This window comes from Drosophila serrata, unplaced genomic scaffold (assembly GCF_035046125.1).
Source record: "Drosophila serrata isolate PLE 108 unplaced genomic scaffold, ASM3504612v1 contig_275, whole genome shotgun sequence".
Taxonomy (NCBI): domain Eukaryota; kingdom Metazoa; phylum Arthropoda; class Insecta; order Diptera; family Drosophilidae; genus Drosophila; species Drosophila serrata.
In genome coordinates, this window is record NW_028257173.1 from 648,484 (window position 1) to 663,739 (window position 15,256).

The 15,256-nt window shown below is 38.7% G+C and overlaps 1 protein-coding gene across 3 annotated transcripts in view; it reads right to left on the bottom strand.

Moving 5' to 3' along the window:
• Window positions 1–15,256, bottom strand: part of CadN2 (Cadherin-N2) — a 99,092-nt gene that overhangs the window by 3,129 nt on the left and 80,707 nt on the right. For all 3 annotated transcript variants that reach the window (XM_086834923.1, XM_086834925.1, XM_086834924.1), the window contains 5 exons: window positions 9,742–12,067; window positions 9,229–9,399; window positions 6,949–7,190; window positions 273–494; window positions 33–206 (listed from right to left, as the gene is read on the bottom strand). In XM_086834923.1, coding sequence (XP_086691049.1) covers window positions 33–206; window positions 273–494; window positions 6,949–7,190; window positions 9,229–9,399; window positions 9,742–12,067 — 3,135 coding nt within the window. The remainder of the gene's footprint in view (window positions 1–32; window positions 207–272; window positions 495–6,948; window positions 7,191–9,228; window positions 9,400–9,741; window positions 12,068–15,256) is intronic.

Below are 15,256 nucleotides of genomic sequence, written 5' to 3' on the forward strand. Positions count from 1 at the left end.
AATGTTTACTTGTAAACTATATTGTATCTCACCTGAGGCTAGTGAGCTCAGTGACTCGGCAATACTGCCGCTCCCCTCGAAGGTGAAATTGCGGAGGTCGTCGAAGGGCGGCGCATTGGGATCCTTGTCGATGCGCTGCTTTCGCTCCTCCATCAGATAGGCCACATTGAGCTCCTGGCCAGGTGGCAGCAGCGTCATCACGGGATCTGAAAGCAAACAGTCGACCAATTACTTGGCCAGTTCCGAGGCACTTTCGTGCTATGTTTACTCACAGATTATGGGCATCTTGCAGGCGGCAATGTCCGGCGGTCCTCCCTGGGCGCTGATTGGTATTTGCAGTGGCGTTATGTCAAAGGCCGTCATGTCATCCTCGCCGCCGCCCTCGTCCTCATAGCTGATGACCGTTTCGCGGACATCCTTTTCAGGGCCGGATCGCTTTTTTTTCTTGGTGGTCTTGCGTTTGCGACTGTAGAGCACGAAAATTAGGGCGAGAACTGTAACAAGAGACAATAAGAAAATATTAAATAAAGTTATCGAATGTGAGAAAATTTATTTAAGATTTTTATAATACCCTTGCAGGGTCCGTTTCTACCCAAACTAGTTCCTTAGTATTAAAGGTATCTCAATGAAACTTTGCAGTTAGTCTTATATAAAACTTATATTAGTTGGAATGGACCAGATGGGATGACTATATCATATAGCAGCCATAGGACCGATCGAAAAAAGTTAAGAATACAAATTATAATTTTAACAGATTTTAATATATTTTTATTAAATTTGATTCGAAGCTACATTTTATTATTATAGAATTTCATTTTTTAGTCTTATTAAAAACGGAATACTATGTAATATAACTCCTAGAGAAACGGTTGTTAAATGTATTGGATCATAAATTAACTATGATCAGTAATTAAGTAAGATAAGTATTTAACTCTAATCAGTAAGTACCAATGAAAAGTAAGTAACTTTGACCAGGAAGTATCTATGAGTAGTAAGTATCAAAGACCCAGTAAGTATATATGACCACTTCCTAACTTTGAACACTAATAAACAATGACTTGCAACTTTTGTAACACAACACATGTCTGAGACTTCGCTGGCAGCAGTCACTTCGTTCCGGGGATGTTAGAACCAGTTGGGAATCATACTCACAGATGTGCGAGATTTATTTTGAAACAAATTTAAGCTATTTCAATAAAACTATGCAGTTATTCTTCTATATAATTTTACTAATATGTAGGTCGGAGCATGGCGAATCGGTGGACTATATATGTATATATATATATATCTGCCATAGGAAAAATCGGACGATTTATAGAACTATAATCAGTAATTATCTATGACCAGTAAGTATCAATGAACATTAAGTGACTATGACCAGCAAGTAATTATGATCAGTAAGTAGCTATGACCAGTAAGTAACTATGATCAGCAAGTATCAGTGAACATAAATTAACTATTGGCAGTCAGTAACTATGATCAGTAACTTTTTATCACCGGTAAGTATGTATGATTAGTCACTCACTGTGAACACTAATAAACAATGACTTGCAAGTTTTGAACACAACACATGTCTGAGACTCGGCCGGCAGCAGTCACTTCGTTCCGGGGATGTTAGAACGAGTTGGAAATCATATGTACAGATGTGCGAGATTCGGAACAAATTTAAAGCAAGCTATTTGAATGAAACTGAGGAGTTATTCATGTATGTAATTTTACTAGTATATAGGTTTGATAATGATAATAATAATAAGGTTTGATAATATATCATGAATTTTGTATTAATTCCTAGTGATCGAATTTCAAGCAAGGGTATTGGCACGCCGAAATTATGTGCATAGCTTCCATTCTAGTTTAATATTAAACATAGAAAAAAAATTAAATTTACATGACAAAATTTCTTCTACAATTCAATATTTTTATTTTAATAGCTTCCTAGATTTAAAGAGTTTGCTTAAATTGCAGTAGCTTTTGTAGGACATTCTTTCTTCGAATTCTTCTCACAATAGTCCACATTATTTCTTGTCCTTTTTGACAATATTAAAATCTTCTTTTTCACTAGCTAAGTACAGAATGCTTATTTTTTTTCAACAAAATAACCCAGGAAACAAATACCTAAAGCGGGGCTGGAGAGAATGTTCGTTGTCTGTTAACTGTCAGAGCCATAACAACAACTTCATTTAAGTTTAATGAAGGTAATTAAATGTAGGAAAAACCGTTGTCCTGTTTTCCTTTTCCGTTTCACTCACTTTGCAGAGGCGAACAATTTAAGACTATAAAGCCTTAGAGGAGTGCGAATAAGTACTCTAAAAAATATTCAACACCTTAACAATTAAAATTAACTATAAACAACGAGTAAGAAGTAAGCTTTAATTTAATTATATTTTGGAAATTTCTAGATAACATCCTTGTAACAAAAATCAATAAGCTTAAGGAAACATTAAGGAAAAAAAGAACATTTCCAAGGCCGCATCAAGTTACCAACAATTAAATGGAATCAACTGGCGAATTTAAAAAGCCAGTGAAGAAATGTTTGTGGATTCTTTATAAATGAACTTTGCTTCTTCTGCTGCGAAAGTCAGCTGGCAGTTATTGCAACTAATGAATCCGCTTAGCCCAGCAGAAATGCTGGGGCATTAAAAACCGAAAAAAAGCGGGAAATAAATCCCGGGAAAACATCCTTGGCTTGTCATTTTGGAGGAGACGAGACAGAGTTTTAATTATTTTTACTTAGCTGTTTGCTTAACCTCCTCTCGCAGTGCCAGAGCCAAGTTAATATTGCTGTCAACTGAAGCGCAAATGATAAAATGCAAGTCTACAAGAGAGAGAGAGTTTCCCAGATATTCCTTTTAAGACAGTATTTTTTTTGCTCTGTTCTCCCTTCTCTGAAAAGGGAAAAGGGGCCTGACTGACTTGCTGGTTTACACGACAAACAGAAGCCGAGATGTTGGATTATTTTCCGAGAATATGTTGCAGTGGTTGAGTGGAGGGAAACTTATTAATAACTTTATGCTACTTAAGCAAACTAAAGTAAAAGGGCAAACGCAGAAAGGACACAAGGACTTGACAAGTTTTCATGCTACGACAACTCGCAGGACTAGAGCCAGGGACTCAAAATGTGCATTTGGAATGTGAATGTTTTTGGCCGACTTGTAATCCGCTTAGTTGCCAAATGACTGTCAATGTGGGCGACTCGGGACCACTATCCCTCGCATCCTGCGTTCGAGAGGTCCTGCGTCTGTGACTGCAGAGCTGGAAAGTTTAATGCAACAATTACAGCAGAAAGTTGCAACAGCAGCAGGTCTCAAACCCAACACCGAAACCAACGAGATCCCCGAATTGAACCGAAAATAGTTCATTGCCAGTTCTTGGTCATGGCATGAAGTGCATTAAATTTGTCTCTAGCCGCAGAAAGGAGTGAGAAACTTTCTAAATTATCTTGCCGCACAAGTTTTGCTATTAATGTGCCTCCCAACAGTCGAGGAAACAGAACAGAAATCTTCGATAATTCGTCCTAAAAGCGAAGCAGACCAAATCTGTTGGGAAAACTTTCACGAATCGAAGAAGAGAAATCTCTCATAAAGTTTGATTCTAACTCGAGTTTTCCCGTTAAGGTAAACTAAGGGAAAGCCAAAGTAATTAAAAGGCACTGGACATGACAAACAATTATGTTTGTATGATTAAAGGGAAGTCTTGGAAATCGATCAAAGATAAGCTTAAACTATGTAATATTTATACACATTTTTATATGACCTTTTTTTTTCTACAAATCAAAGTTTAAAAAACTCAAAAAAGCATTAATTTCCATTCGGAAAGCAGTCCCATGCTAGTTTTTATTTGGTTAATATATCTGCAAACTTAATATAAGATTTTAAAACATTCAATATTTTGCAAAATTTCGGAAATTTTGGTGGAAACCCCTTATAACATTTTGAAAATTTTGAAAAAATTAAATTTTTGCCAGATATAGCTAGATCGATTCCTTTTTTGATGCTGATCAAGAATATATACGATTTATGAGGTCGGAAAAGACTTCTTCACATTGTTACAAGTTTTTGAGTGAAATTATAAAACGGTTTAAATGTATAAATCAAGTATTACAGTATTTATAAAATGAAATCAATTTTCTGGCTAATAATCTAATTAACTATTGGCTTTTAGCTTAATGGATTTATAATTAAATTCCTTAATTCCCCAAAAAACAAAAGAGTTGTTAAGCCTCTTTTCATTGGCCAATGTATAAAGCTTTTAAACAGCAATAAAAAGGATTCTATTTAATTAAGTAAATTACCTTTTCTGAACATGAAATAATTGTATTTTCATATAGCATATAGAAAAGCATATAAAAATGAAATTGCATTCGCATGCAAAGGCTTAAAACGTGCTAAATTAATAATTTCGTTCACAGAAAAGTTATAACAACTATTTCTATTTCGATACGTGCCCGAAAGTCCCGTGCTGTGATAAAGCCCAGGATTCAATTATTGGACTAACCAAACTGTTAGTTCAATTTTCACTCTTCAAAAAAAGTTATTTTCAAAGCCGATTTTAAAGCTCGAAGCCGAAGGATAAACTGGAAAATATTTTCCTAAGCAGGCCATGGCCAAGCTGTTCATTCATCAGCCTTTAATCAACATTACCTCCGCAGGACCAGGGAAAAAAAAACGAGAAACAGCCCGAAAACTACACAGCAACTGGCAGCATCTACTCCTACTAACCTACATAAAAACTAAAGCAAAAACAAAAGGCAAAAACATCCTGTAAGATGAACAAAAGCAGAACCGAAAGCTCTTTAACGGCCTTTGTTTGCACTTAACTATATAGCCAAGGACCCCCAGTAATATCTTGTTGCTGTCCTGAACTTGCTGACCAGGTCAGCTCATCAAGAGTAGCGAAACCGAAGGACGAGGAAGGAGACAAGGGGCACTTTGTAGTTGCTCCACTTGAAACTTTATGCTAAACTACAGTTCAGCGATTCACAGATTACACAGGAGCAGCACCAGAGACAGGACATGAAAAAGCGTTGACTGTAAATAATGTTAGATAATTATTTAGTTTGTGTTTTTCCAGCGGCCTCCCCTGCCTGCCAGAACCACTTTTGGGGTAAATCAACAGAATACAAAAACAAGCAATGAGTGGATTTTTGAAGTCACTAGAATATGAGATACCTGGTAATTGTAACTACTACTTTTGGTGCTGAAGGATATACTTTACTAGGATTAAATACATTTTCTGAGAGCTTTAAGGGATGTGATTCTGATTGATTGTCCTTATCTAACTTCCTAGTTTTATATTCATTACTATATACCCATGAATTCCTTGAAACTACTCGGTATCAAGACAGCAGGAAGTGCTTCGAGATTCTGTACTGAGGCTGTCAGATTTTATGTTTCGGTTCCTGAGATATATTTTCACATCATAAAAAAGGAAGAAGCGGATGGTGGCAACGATGAAAGTACTCCACGGCGGCCTGTCCGTTTATTTATTGCGCCTATTTTGCGGTTTAGCGGTTTTATGGCCACTTCCAGGCATTGTTTTGCCGCCCGCAGCCGACTGTGTAATTATCTGCCTTAGCAGCGACTAATTAGCTTAAGGTTCCGGCAGCCTTTTGTTGTTGTCCCAGCTGCAGCTTTACAGCAAGGACTCATTAAAGTTGGGCCCCTTCCCTAGGTTTTTGGCGGCCGGATAAATCAGCGTCACTTTTAAATATGGCCAAAAATAAATTGCCAACAGGCTCCTGGCCTCACACAGATAGATATAGAGTCAGAGAGAATGTGGCATTTAAAACAAATCTGGAACGTGGTGGAAAATGTTGCGCTAATTGAAAATCCTTTCAAATCCCAGACGAGCCGGCGAAATGAAAATAGATTGTCGCGCATTGCGTGCGAGAAAACGCATTTGCATGGACTGCAAGGGTAGAGGGGGGTGTTTCGAGCCGGAAAAATAACCAAATGGCCAAAAGCCACTTAACACTTGTTCGGAAAATCCATTAAGTGCCCAGAATTTCGCTGAAATTGTATTTCATTTTCTGTCATTTCTTTTGCAAGCAATAAAATAGTTCTAATTGGCTCTGGCATCGAAATGGATGGTCATCCAACTAAAAATATCTTGAGAGGATTACGTTTTACAGCATATCTTCTCACTAAAATTGTTTTTAAATGAATTCAGGTTTCAAAGTATTTGATTTCTTTAATTAAGATTCAAAAGATCCAAGTAAAAGTGGTTGCAACGCTGGAAAGTCAGTTTTGTAAAAGACTTTTAAAGTTATTGCTTAAGCTATACAATATAATATTTAAATCTCAAATGGAAAACTATTTTTTAAATAATCATTTAAATGTTTAAATACTCCTTAAAGTTTCCTACCTTTATCTACAAAAGTCCCCTGCAGACAACTTATAAACAACCAGTTTTGTTTTCTCCCTTTTCCTGGCTTAATTAGCCGCTATGCAAATATTTCTCCATCCACCCTCACTTTATTTTTATTTTTTTAACTAAACTAACAAATTGCCTCCCTGTCTGGGCGAAAAAAAGTGTTACAAAAATAAAGCAAGAAATACAGAATTTGTTGCCACTTTATGCCGTTGAAAATGCATGGGTTGGCCATGTTAACCCCTTAACCTTCCTTTTCTTTTTTTTCTGTATGTGCAACCCACACGGAGGACTGTCCAAACAGATGTCAGTGTCGTCGTTATTTTTTGTATATTTTTTTTTTGGTTTTTGCTTCCGCTTTTCATAGGGGAGTTTTCCTCGCAGCAAATTGCATTAACAGGGAAAAACAGAGCGGAGGCAAAGCTCCGTGGGGAATGGAAGGCAAGAATGTTGCTGCTTAAGCCGCTTAATTGTCACACATGAATGGGAAATTTTTGGGGAGCCGCTTAGCGCTTGGTGGGTGACAGATGGACAATGGCCCAGTGGTGTCTCCCTTCCGGTGTTTCAGTCTGTACTTACTCAGTATGATAATCAGGCAGACGAATATGGCCCCTAATGCGCCCATGCTCAGCTTTAGGCGCTGTCCCTCCTGGACCAGCTCACAGTTCTCGCCCCAATATCCCTCCGGACAGATGCATCGATATCGTAGGCGGGGCTCCAGATTGATGCAGGTTGCTCCATTCAAACAGGGCAGATCCAGGCACTCGTTGCGATCCACACAGCCCTTGGTGTCCGAGGACATGATGCGACCCTCGCTGCAACTGAAATGAAACAATCGCAAATGGATGGTGGATGTAGAGAGAGTTATTACAAATTCAAAAAAAGGAGATTACTAGGATGGGGAAAATTTATGATGGCACTGCGGGATGCTACACTACTGGAAAATAATCCAAAAAGAAGCTTATCGAAGAATATAACTTATTTACCAAACATGGAATGCAATATATTCAAAAGCACTTTGTTATTATTTTAGTGAAAAGCTGCAGAGATGGTTTAAAATTCCAAATATAAATTTAAAAAAATTTAATTTTACCTAAAAATAGTTAAGAAGAAAATAGATATATAATTTATATAGGAAATATTTTTCCTTGTATTCCCCATTTAATTAATTTTTTTTAAAAGCTTCAACTTTATCTAAAGTGTAGTCCCTCTCCTTGGAAATATTTTTTGCTTGGCAAATGCAAGCTTCCTATTTTTTCAATTTTCACACAAAGTTTTGCAACCGAGGAATAGAATAATTCCCCATGAGTTTTTCGCCTTTCCTCCTGTTTTTTGAAGCGCATTAAGGGCGTGAAGTTTTTTGGTTAGACGTGGGCGGATCCCCAATCCAATTTAACAGAGGGAAAAGTTAAAGCTTTAAGGTATATGTATATACTATATGCATGTGGTATACGGAAAATGTACACATTTAAATTGAAGTCATTTCGTATTCCAATTGAGAACAGCTCCTTGTCCAACATCTTCGTGTCCCGGCTGAGTGACACAAATTCCTCGCGTGGCACTGCGTTAACTGCTGCCCACAGACGGCAGTGAAATTGAGGCTAAAGTAAGCATAATTTATGACACGTCACCACCTGAAGGCGAAACGTGTGCCACTATTTAAATTTATTTAAATAAAAAAAATGAAGAAACGTAAAGAGGAAGGACCAAAGACCAAAGACGAGCCGGGCAAACACGTGTTAAAAGGCAGCAGAAGCAGCAGCAGGCCCAGATGTTCCTGTTCCCGAAAGCAAATGGAGCGAGAAGCTCACAGCTGGGGGTGCTTAGTAGTCCTTGGTCCTGGCTCTTTCGCAGGAGGATGGCGAAAGGACATGATGCAGTGCCAGATTGGGTGTCCTTGCCTGCTGGCTGTCGTCGGGTCTCAAATGGAGTCACTCCGCAAAACTAATGATGTGGAAAATGTGCTCTGCCACCGCCACTGCGACCCATCATCGATGAGGTGTTGCCGAGCAGAAGCCGGAGGATCAGGAGTCGTGCCCCAGATTCCCCAGGAACATGCAAATGTGAATGCCTCATAGAGGAAACACTTGCGAAAACGCAAAATCAAAACATATTTCTACGAATTATACTTGGGAATATGGAAGTGGAAAATGGCTAACAAATTAAGAAAAATTTGTTACCTTTTAAGAAAAAGTATCAAAATAAAGGTATAAACGAAAAACAGAAAGACATACATTTAAAGAATGTTCGCAAATCTCTTAAAATATTATATTTTTGTGGAATTTGCGAACTGATTATAATCTTCGTCAAGGCCAAGCCAATGTTTTAATATAAAAGAATTACATATATGTTTTTAAATACATTTTTTCATTCCCTATTTGATTTTTTCTGACTGTATCTTCTACTTATTTCTGTGGTGGCTGGGTTTGCATGAGCTACGGGAGTCAGGCAATGACAATTGATATTATTTGTTTTGCATTTGGAGTCAATTTGCTGTTTGGCTTTGTCTGTGTGCCTGCATCTGGAAAATGTCAGGAAAGTATTTGGTTTTTCTCAGAAATATGCATGCCAGAAGGGATGCGGTTTTGCTTTTAACCAAATGATTGCAAAAAGGGTTCAAATTAAATTAAATGCATGAAAATGCATATCTTATACATTTGCAAAACTAATAATAATAAGCTCTTTCAAGAAATAATACTATTCATTTAAGGCTGTTATGACATAATTCATTTAGTTCAGTTTAACAATTACAAAACAGTTAATTACAGCCTTTCGTGTGGGCTTGTAATTTAATCAAAAGACCCAGCAAACGTACAAGAAACCTTAGAAGCAAGTGTAAAATTGAAAATAGATACTTACGTGCACTCGTATTCATTCCACAAGTCGACACAGTCAAAGGGATCCGGGCATATGACATTGGAGCAGGGCCTGTTCGAGGGACAGTTCCTTTCCACATTCCTGGCCATCGTCGCCTGGCCCCATTGGGTGCCATTCATGGCGGGCGGCAAGGGTAGATGCTTCCCATCCAACCTGCAGTTCGAGAAAAGGAAATAAATTCAAGGAATTGGAATCAATATTTTATGCAGAAACATCTCCCTCACTGACTCCTATGATTTGTGGTCCAACTACCTACAGACTGTGGAGGAGAACCTCTAGTTCTTCGATTTATGGAAAAAATATTGAGCTGGCAAGATAATCATCTCTTTAATTTAAGCTATATCTAGCTGGAAGTTTTTTATATGAAAATAGATGGAAAGTAACCTTGAAATACTGCTTTAAATACGAGTTCCTGTAATCATTTTTTTTCTTTTAGGGTATCCTTTCTTTCCTAAAAATCCTTAAAATCTGCAAATGAGGGCTAAAATCTCTCACCTGATGTCGTCCAAGCAGCTCCTCTGGAAGTCGGCCTGCACCTCAAAGGTCTTGATGCCCGTATATTCGGCCTTGCCGCCCGCATAGACGCCCTCCTGCTTGTCAATGGTCAACCATTGGTGGCCGGTGTAGTGGAAGGACTCATTGTACCGTCTCGATTCCCCGCCATCAAGTTCCATCAGAGCTGCCGATCCATAGCGACTAATGCGAATCACGTGCCACTGTCCATCGTTGACAGCCACGGCCGTTAAGGTGAGGAGCTGCTCCTCATTCCGCAGGGAGTTCAGGTTATACCTAAACTGAAGGTGACCTCGTCGCAGCTCCAGGATGGCATATTCCCGATGATGCTGGTCACTCACCCGGAAGAGCTCGCCACCCTGCTCCCGCGTACGGAATCTCAGCTGCAGTTGGGTGGAAAAACGATCGGGTTCAAAGCTCAGGGCGAATTTCACATAGCTCTGGGCCTTGAAGGTTGTGGGTATGGTGGGTACATTACAGCCCGGACCCATCCAGCCCGGCTGGCAGTGGCACTTGGCCTGGACCAGGCTGGCCACACAATTGCCATGCTCCCAGCATCGAGCCGTGTGCTCGGTCTTCAGGCAAACCTCATCGGTTTGTGGACAGGCGGGGAAGCTGTTTCTGGCCAGAGCTGGGAACGCCAGGTCATAATGCTCCGAATTGTGAATAACATTGCGGAGGCATCCATCGAAACCCTTTGAGCTGAAGGCATACTGCCAATTGTAGAGAGTCTGATCGAAATGCTGCCTGTAAAGTCCGCCCAGTTGTAGAGGTTGATTCAGATTCAGAGACTCGGCAAACGGAGGAATTTGTCCGCGAGCCTGGCATGCATTATCATCGAATTCCGGCGGAGTGCCATCCTCCATTTCGGAGACCAAGGCAGTGCGACAAAAGTCCACAACCATTCGTACATTCTCAGCATCCCAGAAAATGTCCAAACGATGCCAGACTCCATCATCCAGGGTTTTCTTAGTCTTGACTTTTAGTTCCAGCGTTCCCGAACCGAAGTCGATAAGCAGCCGGGGATTTCCCTGCTCCAGTTCCAGTGAGACAAAGTCACTAATTACGGGTTCACCAGGCTTTGGCGGAACAATGGGTCCGTTGTATAGGATCAGACCATCCGCTTCACGGGTAATAAATTCCAAACTGAGATGCGATTCCTGGCAGAGTTGAAGTGGCGGATACCAGGCCCATCCATTGCCTCGAAAGCTGCGCGTGGATTGCTGGCATCGTGGCCCATTGTAACCCACCGGACAGGCCACACATTTCGGTCCATTTCGGGTCTCCACACACCGGCCTCCGTTGTAGCAAAGATGACTCCTGCAGTTGTGATCCTGATTGGTGAAATTCCTGGCCCGGCACACACACTGGGCACTGATCTCCAGGCGGACGCCGACCAAAGCAGTTCGATTTACACTAACCGTATAGGGTTTTTTGCCCAACTCCACCTTGGAGGAGCAGGAGCCGGAGCCACACTTGCCTTTGCCCTCCTGGAGGCACTCATTGATATTCACCATGGTGATATTCAGACCCACTTCCTGTTCGATCTCCTCGCGATGCATTTGCACTACACCATTCAGGCGAACTGCCTTGAAGTAAGGCTGTTGGGTTGCAGATCGAGCTGCAAAGTGAACATCTGTCAAAGGATAGGGAGTGTCCTCCTTGAGCTGCACACTAAACACATCCACATTATCGCGATCCGTGTACAATAGTTCCGCCAGTTTGTTCCTAAATCTCTCCAGTTTCGAGGGTTCCACTTGATTCTTTACCGGATTCCAAGTTCGCACAAAATCCTCATCGGTAATATGAGCCAGTCGCATCGAACCAGCCTGCTGCACAGCCTCTGATGTTATGTCGCGCACGGTAACACTCAAGTTGGCTGGAATATCTTCTTGGCCATGCTCCCGATCGTAGACCTTGAACTTGAGTTGATAGCGACCCCTTCGGGTTCCAGCTCTCATCGTAAGGATTCCTGTGTCCGTGTCCAGTTTGAACCTTTGATGTTCCTGCACCTCCCAATAGTATTTCTTGTCGGGCACATCCCAATCGTCCGGGTCATTGACATAGACTCTACCAATCGGAGTATCCTGTGACTGTCCTTGATAATTGTAGACCAGAACTGATTTGCTACCAGGTTGCATCTTATTATCATTCACATCGCCAATGGTCACGGTCAAGGTGCTAGTTCCCGTCATCGCTGGAGCTCCATTGTCCTTGATTTCGATGGGAATGGCATAGGTTTTTTGCACCTCACGATCAAAGGGACGAAGGGATGAGACAATAGCCACGCCATTGCCACTGTCACCTCCTGGAAAGGTAATGTAAATGGAATGTGTTAGTTATTACAAGGGAAAACATTCAGTGAGAGGAATTACTAGTATTTAATAAATAAATATTAGTTTTATATTTTAAGGAAGATGTTGAAATTATTCTTAATTTAACTTTAATCTTTAGCATAGGACTCCTTGTTTTTACTTTTCACTTATTTACCTTGCCTAAGAGGTCGAAAAAGGAGATCCTTTTCATTCAAAAAGGATTCGAGTGATCATAGGAATTGAGCTCATTGTTCTGTATTTAATAAATTTATTTAAGCTTTAAAAAACTCATTTCCGGACCAAAACTTTAACTGGTAGATTGCTTTTGCATTGGTAATACTATCCAATCGGACTCCCGGGCGAATTTGCATTCGGCCAAAATGCACTGGCACTGCAGTTGGCAAAGCTAACCAGAAAACGCTAAAATCAAACAACTTGCAATTCAAAACCGAACCCCCCATTTTCGAAGCGCCAATTCCAATCCCACTCCCCCAACACCGAACCCTCTGGCGCATTCAGTTCATTCATTCAAGGCAATTGCCACACAATCAAAGGCGAAATCAAACGCTTAACCAAACTCTGTTTGCATAGTAATGGTGATTGAATTATGTTTCAGACAATCAGCATCATCAGCATTGTTTGTGCCACAAAGTTAGTAACCAAAAAAAAAAAAACACTGTAAAAGGCAACTAAGGAAACTGTGGGCCGAGATAGAGAAATTGGTAGAAAAGTGCCATAGGAGGGAGAAGCAGAGAAATGTGGACACAACTCGGCCTGGAGGCATCATCTCAGTTGATGCAGTTGCCCCGGCTCTTGTTTTCATTGCGATTTGGTGTTTTCCATTCATGGGTTTCCCCCCAGAGGAAAGAGTACACGCACTAAAATGGATCAACGTTCGGTTTTCTAGGCTTTTATATTCTTTTACAAAATGAAACTTAGAAAAACAGAACCTTAGTTTAGGGAAAGGCTGAATGGATTCTCATTGATTCGTAAATGAAACTTGTATAATTTTTTGATGTCGATATAAAAGAAAGGCTATCTCAACTGTTTTATATTATGTATGTTTTTGTTTGCACTTAAATTATTTTTACAAAAGCACGCGTTTCCTGAATGAAATACATGTTTATAATACTTTAAATAAGGCTCATTTAATCCATATTGTTTTTAAATAAATATTATTGTTAAGTTTCTATATTTGTTTGTATTTATTTTAAAATCTCTGAAAGAGTATGCCTTCAGCCAGCCTAAAGACAAATTAATCTCTCTATTTCAGTTTTCTTCTTCTCTCTTGTTTTTTGTCAAATGGAAATTGCTCTACACTTTTTGTTGCCATTGTCCTGAGTTATTTGAAACAAAAATCCCGAGCAAAAAACCAAAAAATAAAGGAAGAATGAGAAAAAACTTTAGAGAGCAACCCAATAAAATCGATCAAATGAAAGAAAATTTGAGGTGTCACTTGAATGCTGTCGCTGGCATTGACAGCAAGTTTTTCAATTTTCTCATCCAGTTTTTCTGCTTTGCCAGTTTGAATTTCAGGGTGAATTTTTCTTTTGTATTTGTGTGTCCCTCTGTTTTAGGGTCCATCCTCATTGATGTGTTTTTATCACTCAGTGCTCCTTTCTTTTTTTTGTATTATGTTTTGTTTTGTTTTTATGCTTTGCCAACCTGCCACGTGTTTGAGTGTCACGTATCTGAGCCCCGATTGAAATCGGGCCCGAAAGGCATTTGGGTATCAAAATAAATAATTGATTTTCAAATGCTAAATTAATTATTCGGCCATAAACAAATGCTGAGTATAAATGCCTAAATAAATAAGAAATTAGTTGGGATACTAGCATCATATTAATTTGCATAATTACTTAAATGAGATGCGTAATTAGTATAAATTGCTCTGCCATATCGCATTGAATGCATTTTTAATCAAGCTAATGCATTATATATGTTGAACATTTTATTCTATAATTTTCCAAAGTGTTGGCGATTATTTTTCATTAGCTTTTTTTTACGCCTCTATGACAGATGTGCGGCTTAGTGAGCGTTTTAACGTTTTTTTTTTGCACGATTAATTATGCAAAGCGATTTGACCTGCCCTTGGACACATGTTTGGGATAACGATTAGCATTGGTATATTTTTTTTTGCTGGAGGGAGTGCTTTTATGTTTTTCTTTTAATAGTATTTTATTTAATGCATGAATGAATGTGGTGTGAAAGATATCTTTCAAATGTGTTTACCGCAAATTATTTAGAGGAATAAATAAATCAAGCAAGGAAACTCCTCGAAAGCCCATGGTTTATATACCCTTGAAATTTTCAATTGCATATAATAAGAAATAAATAATAATGAAATTAAAAAATATTATATATATATATTATATATTTTTAAAATCGATTTTTATTAATATTCCAAAATGACAATTTTTTAGTTAGTTTTAGTTCATAGTTAAAAAAACTCATAACTCAGCCAAAAAGGCATTCATTTTAATTCTAAAAGCACTCCTATGTTGATTTTTCTTAGGTCAATAAATCTGCATACACACAAAATTAAAGTTTTTGCCAATTTTTTTAATTTTAATGATGTAACCCCTTATCTTTTCATGAAAAAATTTCTAAATTTTATTATCTAGTCGACATGGTTGGTTCGACTCATTTGATTATGCGATCAAGAATATATATGATTTATAGGGTCAGAAATGACTCCTTCACCGCGTTAAAAGCTTCTGACTGGAAACAAAAACATTTTTTATCCAGTGCGTATACGTAATTTTTTGAATTTGGTATAAATAACAATGCATTGCTATTTTTTGTTCTAAATTCAGATCGGAAGAGGGGCATTAAATGCATTTTCTTGCAATTTGGCTTTGACTGTGGACTTTTCTTTAAATTTTATTTATAGCACTTATAGCAGTGCCAAGAAAAAAATTACGTATACGCACTAGTGTAAATAGTATTTGATCATAACTTTGCTAAAAATGCATTAATTTCAATTCGGAAAACAGTTCTGTGTTGGATTTTGCAGGTTAACAAATCTGCATACTAAGTTTACAAAATAACAAAAAAAAAAACATATTTTTGTCAGTTTTTGGAAATTTTAACCCCTTATAAAATTTTAAAAAATTTAAAAAAATTTTCCTTTGGACGTGCCTAGATCGATTCAGCTATTAATGCTGATCAAGAATATGTAT